Below are 20467 nucleotides of genomic sequence, written 5' to 3'. Positions count from 1 at the left end.
AAGGACACGAAGCAGGCAAAAGGTGCAACTGCAATCTCGCGCCGCTGGACTCAGCACCGGCCAGACACCTCCGTTGGAAGACGTAGTCTGAGTCAGAATCGAAACCGAAAGTTAAGAGGGGGACCCATGGGTCGAGTCCCCCTGCCGCTGTTGTTCAACTCAGACACGGCAACAGAGCCTCACCAAGACCCGGGCGCGCCACCAAGGCGGGCCCCGAAAGTTTGAGTCGACGTAGCTTCGGTGCCCCTGGTCCAATTCGAAATCCAAAAACAATATTAAGATCAGCCCAGGTTCCTCTTCATTAGCCCTTGTAAGAAATCAGGATATGTTCAGGATATCATGCCGGGAGTGGCGGGGGTCCGGAGAGCGCTGTGCTCAAGCGGCCATCACGGATGCCCGCCAAGCTCCTCCTCTGTATTTGAAGATTTTGTTCTGAACCCTTGGGTTCCATTTTGTGCATGGCAGCCATTTTGTGGTAGCCCTCACATAGGCCGATGACTTTAGCTGACTCCTGTTTGACCTGAAGTAAACTGACCCTGCTGCCTGAAGCTGACCTTGCCAAACCAGTTCTTGCCCTTTAGCTGATCAAGATAGAGATCAAAGAGCAGGACATTGCTGAGTTTATGATACACGCACACACCTTTCTATCTTGCGTCTCATCTGTTTCTGTTCCTTCTTTATGGCCTATTTACGATGGGGATGTGCCCGTTTTTATTATGGGTCCGATCGACCTGTCTGATGAAAAATGTTACGTTTAACCAATGATTGATTTTGGGCTGGACAAACTGAAAAATGGGCTTGTCATCATGATCCTGCTTTTGTCGTGGAAACATGTGAGTGGTCAAACTGTAAAGAAGGAATGTTGGATTTTTTGCATGCTTGCAAAAGCTAGGACTGCCTTACTTCTGTGCTTAGTCATGTAACCCTAAAACATATAAAAGGCCTCTGTCCTCTGTATTCCTCAGACTACCTCATTCAGTTGCTACGGCTTCTGTGTGACGTGGCCTCACTTATTAAAATTAATAAAGATGTCTTTTCATATTTTCAGCTTCTGTGCCAAGTTCTTTGTTATATTAGTAAGTATTGCCTGAGAATAAAAAGTGCAGTACTTCAAATGGCGCAGCCAACGCGGGGCTCATCAGAGAAGTGGCTTTCTGTGGGAGTGATCTTGTCAGGAGACTGAAATCTACTGAGGAGGACAGAACAGGATTCTACTAAAAAGGTACTCTGTGCACAGGGATTCTGGAGATTCTTTGATTCTGCAGCCCAGTATATTTCTGATCTTCCTGATTTTGATCCTCCACATGATGTCACTCCTGACTGAGAACCTTTTTGGCGTGAGTATTCTAAAAAGACCGTTAGGTCATGTAGAACTTGACAGTTAGAATTTGGATAACCTTTTGATTAGTAAAAGTAAGAGTTAAGTATAAGTGGGTCACTCCCAGTCCTTTGGTCCTTGGTCCTTAGTTTGTTTTGTCCTTAGTTTTTATTTGAAGATTGCAATTTTCAAAAACTGAGGGTCTTGAATATTTACGAGTGTATCGATAGAGATAGCCCCTTGAAGTTTGAAGCTAGATTAGTGAGCTATAAGATGCCTGATCTTAGCAAATTTGGGGCTTTGTGTTGGCCAACTTTGTATACGTTTGGATTAGCCGGTTTCCCCTAAAGGGAATATCTAAATAGGTTTAGATTTAAAAACATATTTTTTCCTTGGTGATTTTGTATCCCCAGGGAATTAAAATATGACATCATACAAAACAAGGATCCTTTGTCCTGCGCAGTTTTATGAATGAAGATATTCAGAACGATTTTGTTTGGTGTTCTGCTAGCCAAAGCTAGTGAATTTAGTGTATTTTCGCTTCTTGGACATACATCAGTCTGTTGGGCTGTTTTTGCAGTCTTTTCAAACACAATTGAGAAGAGTTTCTTGTAAATATGACTTACAACAAGTATTTGTAAATGGTTTGGTTTAAGTTCAGTCTGTGGGCTGTCCTTTATTTCTGTCCTGAGTATTGATATGTGGGTTAAATGTGTGTTTAAATGTCTATGTGGTTTTCTCATTAGTGCAATTTTTTTTAAGTGAATAGCGATGGCGCTATTCACGAAATGCATGGCGCGCAAAATGTCTAAATGTTTAAAATAATAAAATTAAAAAATCACATACACTAGGAATAAAGAAGCCTCAAAAACGAAAATGGTGTGTTTTGTAGGAAAACAAGCTTATAGTATTTTTTTTGCTTACAAATATTGCATCAGATATTAACAGGCAAACACTCTTCAGCTGAAGTAAAGTCTTGCTGAACTCAGAAGTATATTATAGAACATGCATTTATGTGTTTTAGTTTTGAAAAAGACTGCCATTTGTGCTCATGTTACAATGCTGAGAGACAAGCTAAATAAACAGGAGTATTTACTTAGACACGGGTGAATACTTGCATTTCAGAATCCAAAGGTTCCAAAACTAAGGTTAAGGCATTCCAATTAAGGGTTTTCTCTCTTTAAGCATTTTTGTAAGCATATTCTGGGGTCTGTTGCTAAATAGAATTGTCCTTTTAAAAAAAAAAAAGATAAAAAGTGGCGCAAACATTTTGTCATGTTTCAAGTTAGGCGTAGGTGCTTAGGCTTGTAAATGAGTGCGTCTAAAATGATAGGCAAGGGATGCAGCTTGCTCTTATATGTGGAATTATCAAAAATAATTATTTTTTATTTTTTTTATTAATTATGAAAAATAATTATTAAAAATAAGTGCTACAAAATTTGTTTTTTACTATTCATGGAGCTTAATGCTCATACTATGACATCCTAGCATTAAAATTTAATTTAAGTTGTGCTATACCGCATAATGAGAACATTAGCATATGAGATTTCACTTAGCGCAGGCGTAAAAAAACTCATTTTTCTAAGGATTTACATGAGATATGACTAATGTCTAATCTCTGTAATGTGTAAAGAACATTCTGAGGATGATTAATATGTAAAACAATTATAGGATATTTATTTTTAAGTGCCCCTAATATTAAAGTCGAATTTGGGTAAAATAGACCATTTAAAACAGCATTCTTGTCATTTACAATAGCTTTAAAGTGCTTTAGGCTTCAGTAAATGCATACTTTTAGGTATAATACAAATTTGCAGGTTATCCCCATTTGGCCCAGTGAGATCCAATCAAAGTTGCTGAAATGAGTACCATTGCAACAAGCATTTGTTCTAAAAACTGGTATGTGTGTTATTAGGTTCTGTGAATCATTCACAGTAAATGTAGTAGGCCTTCTGTCTTTGTCAGCCTCAGAATGAGCAGAAACTGTGGGCTAGGAGAACAGGCTGCTCAAGTTGCGCTAAGATGCTATCTTTAGTTTTCCTGTAAACAATGGAGGAGGCTGTAATGTTGACATTTGTGACCTTTTAAATTCGAGCCTTGTCTCTGTGAAATGCAGAATGACCTTGCTAAACAGGCCTCTAAAAGGAAGGGTCTCTGGTCTCTCCACAAATTTAAAGAACTTAATTCCAAAGGGAAAAATATGAAAAAGGTTTCTTTAAAAGTCCCAACACATGCTAAATGCTCTGCAGACATGATACATTTGTATTTCTGTTCTAAAAAAATAATGTCTGCTAGTCGCTTTCGTTTGACAGAAAACGAAGTGTTGCATTTAGTCTTAGACAAAAAAATAAGATGCAGCCTTTTACTAAAATTTTGAAGCCTACATGAATAAGTAAGAACAATTTGCCAATTAAGAATTATTTTTTATCGTGGAGACTGTGGCACAAGGCTAACATGGAGTGTCAGTGAAAAGATTTTACTTTTGGAAAGTTAAAAGGGCTACATGTTGCAAGGTGACTGACAAGATGGTAACAGTTAAGTAATGGAAATTAATTTTTGTGTTTCTTAATGTGTATTATGTTTTGTCTTCTGATTAAAAGTTATAATTGATATTTGTTTGCTATGAAAAATGTCTCTCTTTTGTGTGTTGTGTTTTTTTTTTTTCCTTTCCCACTTCTGCTCACAGATCATCCATGGATTGCTCTGGGGGATTTTAAGGCTAACAAGACACGTGAGTTTGGTTGGTTGAAATAAGATGTGTTTTTTGCGTAACTCCTTTGGAATTAAATGTCCATGCGTTTTTCATATTTGTGTATTTGGTTCTATCATGAATTGTTCTTACTGGTTCTGTGTGTCTGAAAGTTGTATTTGACAGCAGATATCCACTAATTGGTGATCTACTGTCAAAAAGGAGGGTAAGGATTTTAAACCTGACACGGTATTATGCGTCACCGCTCATTTATATATGCTATTGTTTTATCTGATGGCTTGACATGTCCGTTTTGTGCGGTTTTTGCATGCTTTATGTTTCATGTTGATGCTTATGATACTATTACAAGTTTACCTGTGTATGTCAAGGGATATACATGACGATGTGTATCCTGCAAACAGTTGGGTAGATTTGCTTTCACACTAAATTTCACAGAAAGACAGACAACACTTCATCGGTGTATGTCAAATTTGGCTTTAATGGTATTTGAAGGAAAATAAAAAAGATATACAGGAAACAAGGTTTCACCTACAGTCACATTACTGCCCCCTTTCCTGTAAGGAACAGGCAGCCCTAAAAATTATGTATCCTGATTGGACGTAAGGATAAATTATAGATTGGTGACTCTTGTACACGGTGACCTAATTTCTATGTTACATTAGTCAGTTTTATTCTGCTTCCTAAGTAGTATATGGCTTTGTACCATAAAAGAAACCAGGTTTCATTTTTCCCTGAAGAAGGAACTGGAACATTAGCTGAGATTACCGTATATGGTGTAGCTGCCAGCGGTAGAGTTACATTTGTAAACTATTGTGATTTTTTTTGTGTATCACTCATACTCTTGGTATTGTGTCACAAGCCTGACTATCACCCAAGCGCATCGTGCCTAGTTATTGGGGATTTTAGCTGTGTCCTAGTCCCATTTCTCTTTTCCGTATTCCTTTCACCAATCAGCTTTTATTATTATTAGTGTATTGTTCAGGTTCACACTTTCAGATTGCAGTAATGTACCATGGACCCCCATCTTATGTATAATTCCCTTTTGCATAACTAGACTGGTTTCTAAGAATTTTCTTTAGGCCTATTCTGATGTTTTTCCAGTCTGACTGTTAGGGTAGTGATGGACTGATTAACTGACTCAATACTATAGTAAGATAAGCTTTCCACCTCAATAGGAGACACCTTACATTTTTTTTTTTTATTATGACAAATTCAATGCCTATTCTAATTTGTTTTTTAGTTCCTTTTTCTGCTACTTTAATTTTTGATGGACCAGATGTATTTGAAATAATGGAAATACCAGGACTCTCTATTTCTTGTCTTTTGTTTCCACATCTTGATCATTAGCTTTTGTATTGCCTAGTCCGCCTGATGCACAATTATTAAAGGAAGGTATCTACATGTCCCTGATAATATGTATTATGTGATCTCTCTTTTGAGATGTTCTAGATGAGGAATTTAGGAACACCTATATGTAATCATTGAGATAAAATGTGTTTACCCCATTAGACGATGCCACTATGTGTGAGGACATCCATTCAGATAGAATTCCCATGTCGCTATCTACCCTTAGATGGTGAAGGATATGCTCTCACACGGAAACCCAATTGAAGAGCCTAGAGGCACTGTTTTCCCTACTGCCTTTGTTTTTATATTGCCTTTGAGAATGACAGTGTATTTCAACGCAGAATTGTCCCATGGCGTATGGCCACTCCTTTGAAGATTGCAGGCCACCTGTTTTCTGTCCTTTTGTTATACAATGAACTGTTTAAAGCATCGCACTTGCTTCATCAGAAGGCGTTCAACATCAAAACAAGCATTGGAAATGCAATAGGGCTCGCATTAGGAAAGTTTGGGCTATTGGTCTTATAAATGAATTTTTTTTTATTCATGTGTTATTTTTTAAAATAGCTAAATTAATAGCTTTGTCATTTACAATGCCAATAGTTATAACTTTCGCAAACACGTATAGCATTTGTAATGCAACATGTGTATTTACGTGACTTAGATGTATTGATATTACAAATAACAATGGCAAAGTCAATAGCTTAAACTTTTGTAAATAAATTTTGTGAAGATTATGTTCAGTGTTTTTTATTGTGACGAAAATCCAAGAACAGAAGTGAAATATTTACATCTTTTTGTGATTTGTAATAAAGCATGAAAGCTTGAAAACAGCTTGAAACATTGAAAGAACATATTTGAACCAGTGATGCTGTGGTTGCGCTGAGTGATGCTGTGGTTGCGCTGAGTGATGCTGTGGTTGCGCTGAGTGATGCTGTGGTTGCGCTGAGTAATGCTGTGGTTGCGCTGAGTGGTGTGTGCAACGTTGGAGCTTAGTGGGTGCACTGATGGAGCTGTGTGGTGGGTGCATTGGTGGAGCTTAGTTGGAGGATCGTGGAGCTGTGTGGTGGGTGTATCGGTGGAGCTGTGTGGTGGGTGCATCGGTGGAGCTGTGTGGTGGGTGCCTCGGCGGAGCTGTGTGGTGGGTGCATCGGTGGAGCTGGGTGGTGGGTGGATCTGTGGAGCTGTGTGGTGGGTGCATCGGTGGAGCTGTGTGGTGGGTGCATCGGTGGAGCTGTGTGGTGGGTGCCTCGGCGGAGCTGTGTGGTGGGTGCATCGGTGGAGCTGGGTGGTGGGTGATCTGTGGAGCTGCGTGTTGGGTACATCTGTGGAGCTGTGTGGTGGGTGCATCTGTGGAGCTGTGTGGTGGGTGCCTCGGTGGAGCTGTGTGGTGGGTGCATCGGTGGAGCTGTGTGGTGGGTGCATTGGTGGAGCTGTGTCGGTGGAGCTGTGTGGTGGGTGCATCGGTGGAACTGGGTGGTGGGTGCATCGTTGTAGCTGTGTCGGTGGAGCTGTGTGGTGGCTGCATCGGTGGAGCTGTGTGGTGGGTGCCTCGGCGGAGCTGTGTGGTGGGTGCCTCGGTGGAGCTGTGTGGTGGGTGCATCGGCGGAGCTGTGTGGTGGGTGCATCGGCGGAGCTGTGTGGTGGGTGCATCGGCGGAGCTGTGTGGTGGGTGCCTCAGCGGAGCTGTGTGGTGGGTGCATCGGTGGAGCTGTGTGGTGGGTGCATCGGTGGAGCTGTGTGGTGGGTGCATTGGTGGAGCTGTGTCGGTGGAGCTGTGTGGTGGTTGCATCGGTGGAACTGGGTGGTGGGTGCATCGTTGTAGCTGTGTCGGTGGAGCTGTGTGGTGGCTGCATCGGTGGAGCTGTGTGGTGGGTGCCTCGGCGGAGCTGTGTGGTGGGTGCATTGGTGGAGCTGTGTGGTGGGTGCATCGGTGGAGCTGTGTGGTGGGTGCCTCGGTGGAGCTGTGTGGTGGGTGCATCGGTGGAGCTGTGTGGTGGGTGCATCGGTGGAGCTGTGTGGTGGGTGCATTGGTGGAGCTGTGTGGTGGGTGCATCGGTGGAACTGGGTGGTGGGTGCATCGTTGTAGCTGTGTCGGTGGAGCTGTGTCGGTGGAGCTGTGTGGTGGCTGCATCGGTGGAGCTGTGTGGTGGTTGCCTCGGGGGAGCTGTGTGGTGGGTGCATCGGTGGAGCTGTGTGGTGGGTGCCTCGGTGGAGCTGTGTGGTGGGTGCATCGGTGGAGCTGTGTGGTGGGTGCATCGGTGGAGCTGTGTGGTGGGTGCATCGGTGGAGCTGTGTGGTGGGTGCATCGGTGGAGCTGTGTGGTGGGTGCATCGGTGGAGCTGTGTAGGTGGAGCTGTGTGGTGGGTGCATCGGTGGAGCTGTGTGGTGGGTGCATCGGTGGAGCTGTGTCGGTGGAGCTGTGTGGTGGGTGCATCGGTGGAGCTGTGTGGTGGGTGCATCGGTGGAGCTTAGTGGGTGCATTGATGGAGCTGTGTGGTGGGTGCATCGGTGGAGCTGGGTGGTGGGTGATGTGTGGAGCTGCGTGTTGGGTACATCTGTGGAGCTGTGTGGTGGGTGCATCTGTGGAGCTGTGTGGTGGGTGCCTCGGTGGAGCTGTGTGGTGGGTGCATCGGTGGAGCTGTGTGGTGGGTGCATTGGTGGAGCTGTGTCGGTGGAGCTGTGTGGTGGGTGCATCGGTGGAACTGGGTGGTGGGTGCATCTTTGTAGCTGTGTCGGTGGAGCTGTGTGGTGGGTGCATCGGCGGAGCTGTGTGGTGGGTGCCTCGGCGGAGCTGTGTGGTGGGTGCATCGGTGGAGCTGTGTGGTGGGTGCATCGGTGGAGCTGTGTGGTGGGTGCATTGGTGGAGCTGTGTCGGTGGAGCTGTGTGGTGGTTGCATCGGTGGAACTGGGTGGTGGGTGCATCGTTGTAGCTGTGTCGGTGGAGCTGTGTGGTGGCTGCATCGGTGGAGCTGTGTGGTGGGTGCCTCGGCGGAGCTGTGTGGTGGGTGCATTGGTGGAGCTGTGTGGTGGGTGCATCGGTGGAGCTGTGTGGTGGGTGCCTCGGTGGAGCTGTGTGGTGGGTGCCTCGGTGGAGCTGTGTGGTGGGTGCATCGGTGGAGCTGTGTGGTGGGTGCATCGGTGGAGCTGTGTGGTGAGTGCATTGGTGGAGCTGTGTGGTGGGTGCATCGGTGGAGCTGTGTGGTGGGTGCCTCGGTGGAGCTGTGTGGTGGGTGCATCGGTGGAGCTGTGTGGTGGGTGCATCGGTGGAGCTGTGTGGTGGGTGCATCGGTGGAGCTGTGTAGGTGGAGCTGTGTGGTGGGTGCGTCGGTGGAGCTGTGTGGTGGGTGCATCGGTGGAGCTGTGTCGGTGGAGCTGTGTGGTGGGTGCATCGGTGGAGCTGTGTGGTGGGTGCATCGGTGGAGCTGTGTGGTGGGTGACTTGGTGGAGCTGTGTGGTGGGCGCATCGGTGGAGCTGTGTGGTGGGTGCATCGGTGGAGCTGTGTAGTTGGAGCTGTGTAGTGGGTGCATCGGTGGAGCTTAGTGGGTGCATTGATGGAGCTGTGTGGTGGGTGTATTGGTGGAGCTTAGTTGGAGCATCGATGGAGCTGTGTGGTGGGTGTATCGGTGGAGCTGTGTGGTGGGTGCCTCGGCGGAGCTGTGTGGTGGGTGCATCAGTGGAGCTGGGTGGTGGGTGCATCTGTGGAGCTGTGTGGTGGGTGAATCGGTGGAGCTGTGTGGTGGGTGCTTCGGTGGAGCTGTGTGGTGGGTGCATCTGTGGAGCTGTGTGGTGGGTGCATCGGTGGAGCTGTGTGGTGGGTGCATCGGTGGAGCTGTGTGGTGGGTGCCTCGGTGGATCTGTGTGGTGGGTGCCTCGGCGGAGCTGTGTGTTGGGTGCATCGGCGGAGCTGTGTGGTGGGTGCCTCGGTGGAGCTGTGTGGTGGGTGCATCGGTGGAGCTGTGTGGTCGGTGCATCGGTGGAGCTGTGTGGTGGGTGCATCGGTGGAGCTGTGTGGTGGGTGCATCGGTGGAGCTGTGTGGTCGGTGCATCGGTGGAGCTGTGTGGTGGGTGCATCGGTGGAGCTGTGTAGGTGGAGCTGTGTGGTGGGTGCATCGGTGGAGCTGTGTGGTGGGTGCATCAGTGGAGCTGTGTGGTGGGTGCATCGGTGGAGCTGTGTCGGTGGAGCTGTGTGGTGGGTGCATCGGTGGAGCTGGGTGGTGGGTGCATCGTTGGAGCTATGTGGTGGGTGCATTGGTGGAGCTGTGTCGGTGGAGCTGTGTGGTGGGTGCATCGGTGGAGCTGGGTGGTGGGTGCATCGTTGGAGCTGTGTCGGTAGAGCTGTGTGGTGGCTGAATCGGTGGAGCTGTGTGGTGGGTGCATCGGTGGAGCTGTGTGGTGGGTGCTTCCGTGGAGCTGTGTGGTGGGTGCATCTGTGGAGCTGTGTGGTAGGTGCATCTGGGGAGCTGTGTGGTGGGTGCATCTGTGGAGCTGTGTGGTGGGTGCATTGGTGGAGCTGTGTGGTGGGTGCCTCGGTGGAGCTGTGTGGTGGGTGCATCGGTGGAGCTGTGTGGTGGGTGCATCGGTGGAGCTGTGTCGGTGGAGCTGTGTGGTGGGTGCATCGGTGGAGCTGGGTGGTGGGTGCATCGTTGGAGCTGTGTGGTGGGTGCATCGGTGGAGCTGTGTGGTGGGTGCCTTGGTGGAGCTGTGTGTTGGGTGCATCGGCGGAGCTGTGTGGTGGGTGCCTCGGTGGAGCTGTGTGGTGGGTGCCTCGGTGGAGCTGTGTGGTCGGTGCATCGGTGGAGCTGTGTGGTGGGTGCATCGGTGGAGCTGTGTGGTGGGTGCATCGGTGGAGCTGTGTGGTGGGTGCCTCGGCGGAGCTGTGTGGTGGGTGCATTGGTGGAGCTGTGTGGTGGGTGCATCGGTGGAGCTGTGTGGTGGGTGCCTCGGTGGAGCTGTGTGGTGGGTGCATCGGTGGAGCTGTGTGGTGGGTGCATCGGTGGAGCTGTGTGGTGGGTGCATCGGTGGAGCTGTGTGGTGGGTGCATCGGTGGAGCTGTGTGGTGGGTGCCTCGGCGGAGCTGTGTGGTGGGTGCATTGGTGGAGCTGTGTGGTGGGTGCATCGGTGGAGCTGTGTGGTGGGTGCCTCGGTGGAGCTGTGTGGTGGGTGCATTGGTGGAGCTGTGTGGTGGGTGCATCGGTGGAACTGGGTGGTGGGTGCATCGTTGTAGCTGTGTCGGTGGAGCTGTGTGGTGGCTGCATCGGTGGAGCTGTGTGGTGGTTGCCTCGGGGGAGCTGTGTGGTGGGTGCATCGGTGGAGCTGTGTGGTGGGTGCCTCGGTGGAGCTGTGTGGTGGGTGCATCGGTGGAGCTGTGTGGTGGGTGCATCGGTGGAGCTGTGTGGTGGGTGCATCGGTGGAGCTGTGTGGTGGGTGCATCGGTGGAGCTGTGTGGTGGGTGCATCGGTGGAGCTGTGTAGGTGGAGCTGTGTGGTGGGTGCATCGGTGGAGCTGTGTGGTGGGTGCATCGGTGGAGCTGTGTCGGTGGAGCTGTGTGGTGGGTGCATCGGTGGAGCTGTGTGGTGGGTGCATCGGTGGAGCTTAGTGGGTGCATTGATGGAGCTGTGTGGTGGGTGCATCGGTGGAGCTGGGTGGTGGGTGATGTGTGGAGCTGCGTGTTGGGTACATCTGTGGAGCTGTGTGGTGGGTGCATCTGTGGAGCTGTGTGGTGGGTGCCTCGGTGGAGCTGTGTGGTGGGTGCATCGGTGGAGCTGTGTGGTGGGTGCATTGGTGGAGCTGTGTCGGTGGAGCTGTGTGGTGGGTGCATCGGTGGAACTGGGTGGTGGGTGCATCTTTGTAGCTGTGTCGGTGGAGCTGTGTGGTGGCTGCATCGGTGGAGCTGTGTGGTGGGTGCCTCGGCGGAGCTGTGTGGTGGGTGCATCGGTGGAGCTGTGTGGTGGGTGCATCGGCGGAGCTGTGTGGTGGGTGCATCGGCGGAGCTGTGTGGTGGGTGCCTCGGCGGAGCTGTGTGGTGGGTGCATCGGTGGAGCTGTGTGGTGGGTGCATCGGTGGAGCTGTGTGGTGGGTGCATTGGTGGAGCTGTGTCGGTGGAGCTGTGTGGTGGTTGCATCGGTGGAACTGGGTGGTGGGTGCATCGTTGTAGCTGTGTCGGTGGAGCTGTGTGGTGGCTGCATCGGTGGAGCTGTGTGGTGGGTGCCTCGGCGGAGCTGTGTGGTGGGTGCATTGGTGGAGCTGTGTGGTGGGTGCATCGGTGGAGCTGTGTGGTGGGTGCCTCGGTGGAGCTGTGTGGTGGGTGCCTCGGTGGAGCTGTGTGGTGGGTGCATCGGTGGAGCTGTGTCGGTGGAGCTGTGTGGTGGGTGCATCGGTGGAGCTGTGTGGTGGGTGCCTCGGTGGAGCTGTGTGGTGGGTGCATCGGTGGAGCTGTGTGGTGGGTGCATCGGTGGAGCTGTGTGGTGGGTGCATCGGTGGAGCTGTGTAGGTGGAGCTGTGTGGTGGGTGCGTCGGTGGAGCTGTGTGGTGGGTGCATCGGTGGAGCTGTGTCGGTGGAGCTGTGTGGTGGGTGCATCGGTGGAGCTGTGTGGTGGGTGCATCGGTGGAGCTGTGTGGTGGGTGACTTGGTGGAGCTGTGTGGTGGGCGCATCGGTGGAGCTGTGTGGTGGGTGCATCGGTGGAGCTGTGTAGTTGGAGCTGTGTAGTGGGTGCATCGGTGGAGCTTAGTGGGTGCATTGATGGAGCTGTGTGGTGGGTGTATCGGTGGAGCTGTGTGGTGGGTGCCTCGGCGGAGCTGTGTGGTGGGTGCATCAGTGGAGCTGGGTGGTGGGTGCATCTGTGGAGCTGTGTGGTGGGTGAATCGGTGGAGCTGTGTGGTGGGTGCTTCGGTGGAGCTGTGTGGTGGGTGCATCTGTGGAGCTGTGTGGTGGGTGCATCGGTGGAGCTGTGTGGTGGGTGCATCGGTGGAGCTGTGTGGTGGGTGCCTCGGTGGATCTGTGTGGTGGGTGCCTCGGCGGAGCTGTGTGTTGGGTGCATCGGCGGAGCTGTGTGGTGGGTGCCTCGGTGGAGCTGTGTGGTGGGTGCATCGGCGGAGCTGTGTGGTGGGTGCCTCGGTGGAGCTGTGTGGTGGGTGCATCGGTGGAGCTGTGTGGTGGGTGCATCGGTGGAGCTGTGTGGTGGGTGCATCGGTGGAGCTGTGTGGTCGGTGCATCGGTGGAGCTGTGTGGTGGGTGCATCGGTGGAGCTGTGTAGGTGGAGCTGTGTGGTGGGTGCATCGGTGGAGCTGTGTGGTGGGTGCATCAGTGGAGCTGTGTGGTGGGTGCATCGGTGGAGCTGTGTCGGTGGAGCTGTGTGGTGGGTGCATCGGTGGAGCTGGGTGGTGGGTGCATCGTTGGAGCTATGTGGTGGGTGCATCGGTGGAGCTGTGTCGGTGGAGCTGTGTGGTGGGTGCATCGGTGGAGCTGGGTGGTGGGTGCATCGTTGGAGCTGTGTCGGTAGAGCTGTGTGGTGGCTGAATCGGTGGAGCTGTGTGGTGGGTGCATCGGTGGAGCTGTGTGGTGGGTGCTTCCGTGGAGCTGTGTGGTGGGTGCATCTGTGGAGCTGTGTGGTAGGTGCATCTGGGGAGCTGTGTGGTGGGTGCATCTGTGGAGCTGTGTGGTGGGTGCATTGGTGGAGCTGTGTGGTGGGTGCCTCGGTGGAGCTGTGTGGTGGGTGCATCGGTGGAGCTGTGTGGTGGGTGCATCGGTGGAGCTGTGTCGGTGGAGCTGTGTGGTGGGTGCATCGGTGGAGCTGGGTGGTGGGTGCATCGTTGGAGCTGTGTGGTGGGTGCATCGGTGGAGCTGTGTGGTGGGTGCCTTGGTGGAGCTGTGTGTTGGGTGCATCGGCGGAGCTGTGTGGTGGGTGCCTCGGTGGAGCTGTGTGGTGGGTGCCTCGGTGGAGCTGTGTGGTCGGTGCATCGGTGGAGCTGTGTGGTGGGTGCATCGGTGGAGCTGTGTGGTGGGTGCATCGGTGGAGCTGTGTGGTCGGTGCATCGGTGGAGCTGTGTGGTGGGTACATCGGTGGAGCTGTGTAGGTGGAGCTGTGTGGTGGGTGCATCGGTGGAGCTGTGTGGTGGGTGCATCAGTGGAGCTGTGTGGTGGGTGCATCGGTGGAGCTGTGTCGGTGGAGCTGTGTGGTGGGTGCATCGGTGGAGCTGGGTGGTGGGTGCATCGTTGGAGCTATGTGGTGGGTGCATCGGTGGAGCTGTGTCGGTGGAGCTGTGTGGTGGGTGCATCGGTGGAGCTGGGTGGTGGGTGCATCGTTGGAGCTGTGTCGGTAGAGCTGTGTGGTGGCTGAATCGGTGGAGCTGTGTGGTGGGTGCATCGGTGGAGCTGTGTGGTGGGTGCTTCCGTGGAGCTGTGTGGTGGGTGCATCTGTGGAGCTGTGTGGTGGGTGCATCTGGGGAGCTGTGTGGTGGGTGCATCTGTGGAGCTGTGTGGTGGGTGCATCGGTGGAGCTGTGTGGTGGGTGCCTCGGTGGAGCTGTGTGGTGGGTGCATCGGTGGAGCTGTGTGGTGGGTGCATCGGTGGAGCTGTGTCGGTGGAGCTGTGTGGTGGGTGCATCGGTGGAGCTGGGTGGTGGGTGCATCGTTGGAGCTGTGTGGTGGGTGCATCGGTGGAGCTGTGTGGTGGGTGCCTTGGTGGAGCTGTGTGGTGGGTGCATCGGTAGAGCTGTGTGGTGGGTGCCTCGGTGGAGCTGTGTCGGTGGAGCTGTGTGGTGACTGCATCGGTGGAGCTGTGTGGTGGGTGTCGGCGGGGTTCCCGAAAATAATCGCATGTCTTTATTTCGTGCTGTCTAATTCCTTCCCCAGCTTCCCCCTGAATCTAAAGCAAGGCCCAAAAGAAAAGAATTCTGTGCGTTTGAATTGATCTTTAAAAGTATAAAGCGGCACAGCTTTGATAAAATATGAGGGTTAGAGAAAAGAGAACGTAAAGTATGCAAAGGAGCTGATGAAACATTTGTTTTAAATATTTCTGTTTATTTATTGGTTTATACAGAAGACGTTGTATACGGCTTAATATCCAATAAAAAGTGTTACAAAAAAAAAAAGCCAATCACTGCATTCTGAGAATTGCCGTTATCGTTCAGTTCAAATGTACCAATTGCCCGAGCTGACACGAATACCCAGTAATGTGCGAATGAAAAGCCCTGCATTGGAAACATTGAGTCATCTGGTGACTAAACGATGTGGTTTACGGTTAGAGCGACCGACTTTAAAGCTGAGGAACCAGGTTCGAGTCGGGTGGAGGCTCAAACATCCTGTGATCCTGCGCAAATGCAAATCACTTAATCTCCCGTGTATAAATATGAAAGTAATGCAACTGGTCCTCATGTTAAGCGCTTTGATACCTTCGGGTCGAGTCAGCGCTATATAAAACTGCAAACAACAAAATGCTGGTGAGATCCGCAAAAATCTTAATCCTGTTCTGATGTGGAAGGTCGATAAGCACATAGCTTCAATTTCACTAAAACGGATATCCTTGTGTGTAAGGCGGCCTGCCGTGAACGCTTGTTTAGTGGGCTGAGTTTTGACAGCTCAGCTGCAACTAGGCCTGTTGTATCGTAAAGGTATATAACTAGCGTTTACTTCTCTACATGAGGCGTTGAAGTGCTTAGCGCTGGGCAGGACAGTGCGCCGGAACGCCAGATTGGTTGGCAATCAGTGGTTATCAGTTAGTGGGATCAGCTTTTTGCTCCTCGGGAAGACGTTCCATTGCTCCACTTCTTTTGCAGTAGATTAAAATAATAGCCGCTTTATTGGAGTTTGGGGGTTGGGTGGATTATGTGAGATTAATGCACAAACCCGAGGAGATTTGGTTGTGCTAGGTTGCAGAGGTAGCACTTTCACCGGAGAGACTATGGTCTTTGAAATTTCATGTGGATAACTTGCAGACGCACAATAATAGGAGTTTACGGCAAAGATGCATGGGATAGGGAGAAATAATAAGGGGTCTTGTAGAGGCTAGACATATGAGGGGTGAGAATGCTAAGGAAGGAGTAATCTAGGCAGAGGCGGGGAAGGGACTGATCAGGGTTGGCGGGTAAGGAGGAAAATGACTAGGAAGAGAGCATAAAAGGAGACACGGCCGTGAAACTGAAAGTACAGCCGGCCGGCTGTGAATAATTAGGGGATGAGCGCACGCTGAGAAGCTGCCTTTGATGTGGTAATGCGAGGCAGGCAGGCAGGCAGGCGGCTGGTGGCATTGTGCACGAGCTTTTTAGGGCTTGCGCTTGCGCAATGACCTAAAAAGCACATGCACTGCAAGGAATCGCCATTAGAATCGTGCTTGGTTAAACCCTGGATAAGTCGCTATAGAGCTTCGCCAGCTATGCGCTATGCGCATCAGCAGGCGAGCCCTAAAAAGGAGGAGCTGGTTTTGCCACAGAACCAGAATTTCAGTGCAAAAGAGCGCCTGTCATGTGCTGGTTAACCTCTGACAGTGTGCTGTCCCTTGAGCCCCTTGGCCTGAGTTTTGGCCACACACACCCCCCCCTTTTTTCCTTTGCTTCAACGGAAGTGCAGTGCACCGGAGGATCCAAGATTGGCAAAAGGCACTTCATTCTGGTGCCCATGAAAGAGCAGCCTGAGCGTCCTCTGACACTGAATGATGAGTGTTGGAGTCTGAGAATGGTCCCGGGTCTGCACGAGATGATTTGCGCCCATGATTAATGAAGATCATGCTATCTGTATTGTCTGCCGCAGAGGAGAGACACTGGTGCACTGCATTAAGACATTGAGACTTTTTAAGTGAGCATTGAGTGTTTGCCAGGAGGGCACTCCAACGGATACTGAGAAGCACCATTTACATGAAAGGCTTGAATGAAGAGGCCCATGCGGAAGAAAACAACAAAAGAAGATTTGATGGACAATAGAAGCCTGCCAGAGAGGCTTTTTGAACGGACTCTGGGCATAGTTGGTTTCACAAGTGGTTTCCGTGCGATTGCATATAATAGGTGTTAGGAGACTAATTTTTGCTGTTTTGCTGGCATTGTATTAAAAGTAGTATTCTGTTTAGTAAAAGCAGAATAAAGTCCATTCTCTGTGGAAGAATATCCCCTTTTCACCTCAGAGCATTGATGAGGATCACCACTGTTTCACCTGAACATATAATAAATTACTGAAATGCATAGGAAGCCCTAAAAATGTTACTAGATAATCTTAGGATTTACTTTTTGCTTAGGGTTGTGAAAAATTATGATTTCGTTTGTAATAGCGGTCACTACTTTCTCCTGTTGTCTATATGTTCTTAACAACGTGTTTTCTAGTGTTTTTAAACATGACATTGTCTTTAATGGGTGGGATTGTTTTTGCTACCCAATTCACATCTGTACCCACATCCCAACCTATGTCTTTTCCTACTACTACTTCTTTGCATTCTTTCCATACTTTACCTGAACATGAACTGGTTAGGAGGTCAGAGTTTATTAATAATTCCTTTGTACAGCTTTTGCATCAACACCAGTTAGTAGAGAACATCACTAATTGTTGGGTGTGTGGTCTTATGCCACATACTACAAATAGAGGTATTCCCTATTTTGTCCTGCCATATGCAGCCTTTGTGCTACTACGTGTGTAAGGAGACCTGTCCCGAAGAGAGTTGCTAAGTAATAGGATTATGCTCCAGCAACATCTTGATGATCTGATGAATATAGACCTGGATTCAGATTGACGTGAGTTTAGGTTATTGCCTATGCAAGGGCAAAAGGAGGGTCTGAGGTTCCGTGAATTCTGAACCTGGGCCATAAAGGTCGTGGTTCTGTTACGATTTTGGTAACAGCGAACCGTAAACAGTGAGCTCAGCAAGTATGAGTGTTTTTGTCATGTTACACCGATGGATTCACTGTGTATTTGAAGATTTCGTTCCTAACCCTTGGGTTCCATTTTGTGCATGGCAGCTATTTTGTGGTTGCCCTCACATAGGCCGATGACTTTAGCTGACTCCTGTTTGACCTGAAGTGAACTGACCCTGCTGCCTGAAGCTGACCTTGCCAAACCAGTTTTTGCTCTTTAGCTGATCAAGATAGAGATCAAAGAGCAGGACATTGCTGAGTTTATGATACACGCACACACCTTTCTATCTTGCGTCTCATCTGTTTCTGTTCCTTCTTTATGGCCTATTTACGATGGGGATGTGCCCGTTTTTATTATGGGTCCGATCGACCTGTCTGATGAAAAATGTTACGTTTAACCAATGATTGATTTTGGGCTGGACAAACTGAAAAATGGGCTTGTCATCAGGATCCTGCTTTTGTCGTGGAAACATGTGAGTGGTCAAACTGTAAAGAAGGAATGTTGGATTTTTTGCATGCTTGCAAAAGCTAGGACTGCCTTACTTCTGTGCTGAGTCATGTAACCCTAAAACATTTAAAGGCCTCTGTCCTCTGTATTCCTCAGACTACCTCATTCAGTTGCTACGGCTTCTGTGTGACGTGGCCTCACTTATTAAAATTAATAAAGATGTCTTTTCATATTTTCAGCTTCTGTGCCAAGTTCTTTGTTATATTAGTAAGTATTGCCTGAGAATAAAAAGTGCAGTACTTCAGTACGTGATTATTTTCAGCGCTAGGTAGCGGGGTCCCTTTTTGTTTAGAGTGTTATGTACAAGGCAGCATATTTAAAAGGTGATCCGCTTTTTAATGGGCAGCCAGTGAAGGGACTTCAAGCTGGGGGCAGAGGGAGAACGAGGGGGGAGTTTGAGGACCAGTCTGGCTGCAGTGTTTTGCAGGACATGGAGCTTCATTTATGGATGCCAACAGAGCGTTACCATAGTCAAGGCGGCTGATGATCAGTCTAATGACATACGTGAGGAGAGTGGTATCCATTTAAAGATTTTTCTTAGGCTGCGCATTAGCCCACAGCAGGTGCGCACTACCTGATTGACGTGGTCCGACATTGAGAGTTTGGTGTCAATTGTCACGCCTAGGTTGCGTGCTGCCTCTTTAGGCGACGGGCAGGACCCTAACGTGGAGGGCCACCAGTCATCGGCCCACAGTTGCTGGGCCTTACCGAAGAGTAGGATCTCGGTTTTTGCGGCATTAAGCTGGAAGTGGTTAGTAGTCATTCAGTCCTTAATGTCAGTCAAACATTGTTTAAATTTGAGTTTTGTGTAGGTGGGATCCGGATCAAGGGTGATTAATAGTTGGGTGTCGTCAGCGTACGACACCGTATCAAAACCATGAGCTTTGATTATTTTGGCCAGGGGGGGATAGATACTAGTTGAAAAGAGTGGGGATCAGTATGGAACCCTGGGGGACGCCCTTATCTATAGCCTGGCTACTGGATGTGAAAGATCCTATTTGGACTTTCGATGTGTGGTTGGTGAGGTAGTTCTCGATTGCTGCGACAATCAATAGACAGAAGCGAACGTAAGAGATTACAAGCACCAACAGAGTAATTAGAAGTTAGAATTTTACCATGGTGCTAAAACAGTGAATATATATATGCAGGCATGTATACATGACAGTAATCAAATGGACTCCTACTATGCGGACCCTACCTAGGTGTACTTAAGTGTGCCTAGCATGTATGCGGGTGTAAAGCCAAGAATGCCCTAGGAAAGAGCCAACCCCATTACCTGATGGGAGAGAACGAAGCACCCCGTCTTGGTCTCGAGTTGGACACCCTGCAAGGGATGTCAGACCACTGCGCGTTGAAGCTTCGGTGTGCCAGGACCCCAGCGCCTCGGGTCAGCGTGGAAGCGTCTCCTCTCACTGACTAGTGAAGGTGCGGTTCTTTTATACCAAAAATGTAGCCTCTGGGGTTCTACTACAATTGATATGTTGTGCGTGCGATTATGCAGATAAGACTAAATCACAATCGTAATTATGCAAAGAAGGCTGTGGAACCAAGTAAAACACATGGAGGGTCGGTGACTGAAACAATCTTGAGCCAATGGCACAGGCTGACATTTATTTTTAAACATTTCTGTGCAGTACCTAAGAGAGGGCAAGGTAACGCAGAGGATATGAATGATAACCGTTTGTTCCTGCACTTGCTATCCCAGGAAGGACTTACCAAAAGATATATACTTCCGCAGCCGCGCAGATGTAACCTTCACCCGTTTTTTCTTCAGTAACGATGGATCTAGGAGAGAAGCTTGCATTAATTAGTAGGATCAAAAAGTAAAAACACTTGACAGAATTGTGAAAAAGCGCCTCTTTTGACATGGACCCCACATTTTGCCTGGTTTTGACGAAGCATTCAACTGTAGTGCACAGGGTTCCTGCCAACCAGGTCTCTGTGCCAGAGCTTCTTCCCTAAAAACTATTCCACGATTGGTCCTTCTGGCCCCCTATAGGTCCCCGGTAAACGCTACCCTGGGTACCAAGGGCATTGGAACTGAAGAGGGACCCCTATGGACCCCTCAACTAGGCCATGCAGACTGCCACTGCAGCATGCATGCCCTGGTGCAGACAAAAATAACCAGACAAAGTCAAGCCAGCACTGCCTAAGGTATAGGTAAGTCTCCCCCACCCCTAGCGGGCCTTACAAGCCCTCTGGCAGGGTGCACTATACCTCAAGTACAATATTTAGGTCTATTTCCCAATATTATAAGTGCCAAGGAAGCCATAGAGAGTACACGGGCTGGAAACTCGGCAACTCAAGTTCCACAGCACCTTGTGGGTTATCTGAACCCAGGGGTATATGGTACCGGATGCCAGTGTGAGATTAATGGTAACATGTACCCAGAGGGCATCTTAGAGGTGCCCCCTAAAACCTACTGATCCGGGTGTGGTCTGTGACTGGTTGAAGGCATTCTGCCACCACCAGACATGTTTCTGGATCCCTGGGTCAAGAGCCCCCGCTCTCGGAGACCAGAAACAAAGCAGATCCTGGGCGAAAGGAGTCGCACCTCCTCCCCCAGGATTAGCACAGTGCTCGAGGGGGAAACTTCAAAGGCCTGCCGCCTTTGCAATGAACCCCCAGGCCGCTGCGGTTAGCAGCAGATGGCAGCCCCCAGTTTACACCCTAACTTTGGGTGGGAAAACCAGAAAGAATAGGAGGTGTGCCCACCTCTGCCAACTTCACCCCCTAAGGTGAAGGTGAGGT

At 49.9% G+C, this 20467-nt stretch overlaps 1 protein-coding gene across 6 annotated transcripts in view; it reads right to left on the bottom strand.

Moving 5' to 3' along the window:
- Positions 1–20467, bottom strand: part of LOC144817653 (uncharacterized) — a 435131-nt gene that overhangs the window by 273399 nt on the left and 141265 nt on the right. For 4 of the 6 annotated variants that reach the window (XM_078674375.1, XM_078674373.1, XM_078674378.1 and 1 more), the window contains one exon: positions 19433–19501. The exons of the other annotated variants lie outside the window; for them this stretch is intronic. Coding sequence is in view for 1 of the 4 variants with exons in the window: in XM_078674373.1 (XP_078530499.1) it covers positions 19433–19501 (69 nt within the window). In the remaining 3 variants the exon portion in view is untranslated. The remainder of the gene's footprint in view (positions 1–19432; positions 19502–20467) is intronic. 6 annotated transcript variants of the gene reach the window in all.

This window comes from Lissotriton helveticus, chromosome 2_1 (genome assembly GCF_964261635.1).
Source record: "Lissotriton helveticus chromosome 2_1, aLisHel1.1, whole genome shotgun sequence".
In the NCBI taxonomy this organism is placed as follows: domain Eukaryota; kingdom Metazoa; phylum Chordata; class Amphibia; order Caudata; family Salamandridae; genus Lissotriton; species Lissotriton helveticus.
Note: the sequence above shows the minus strand (reverse complement) of the source record. Positions and strands in the feature narration are given on the sequence as shown.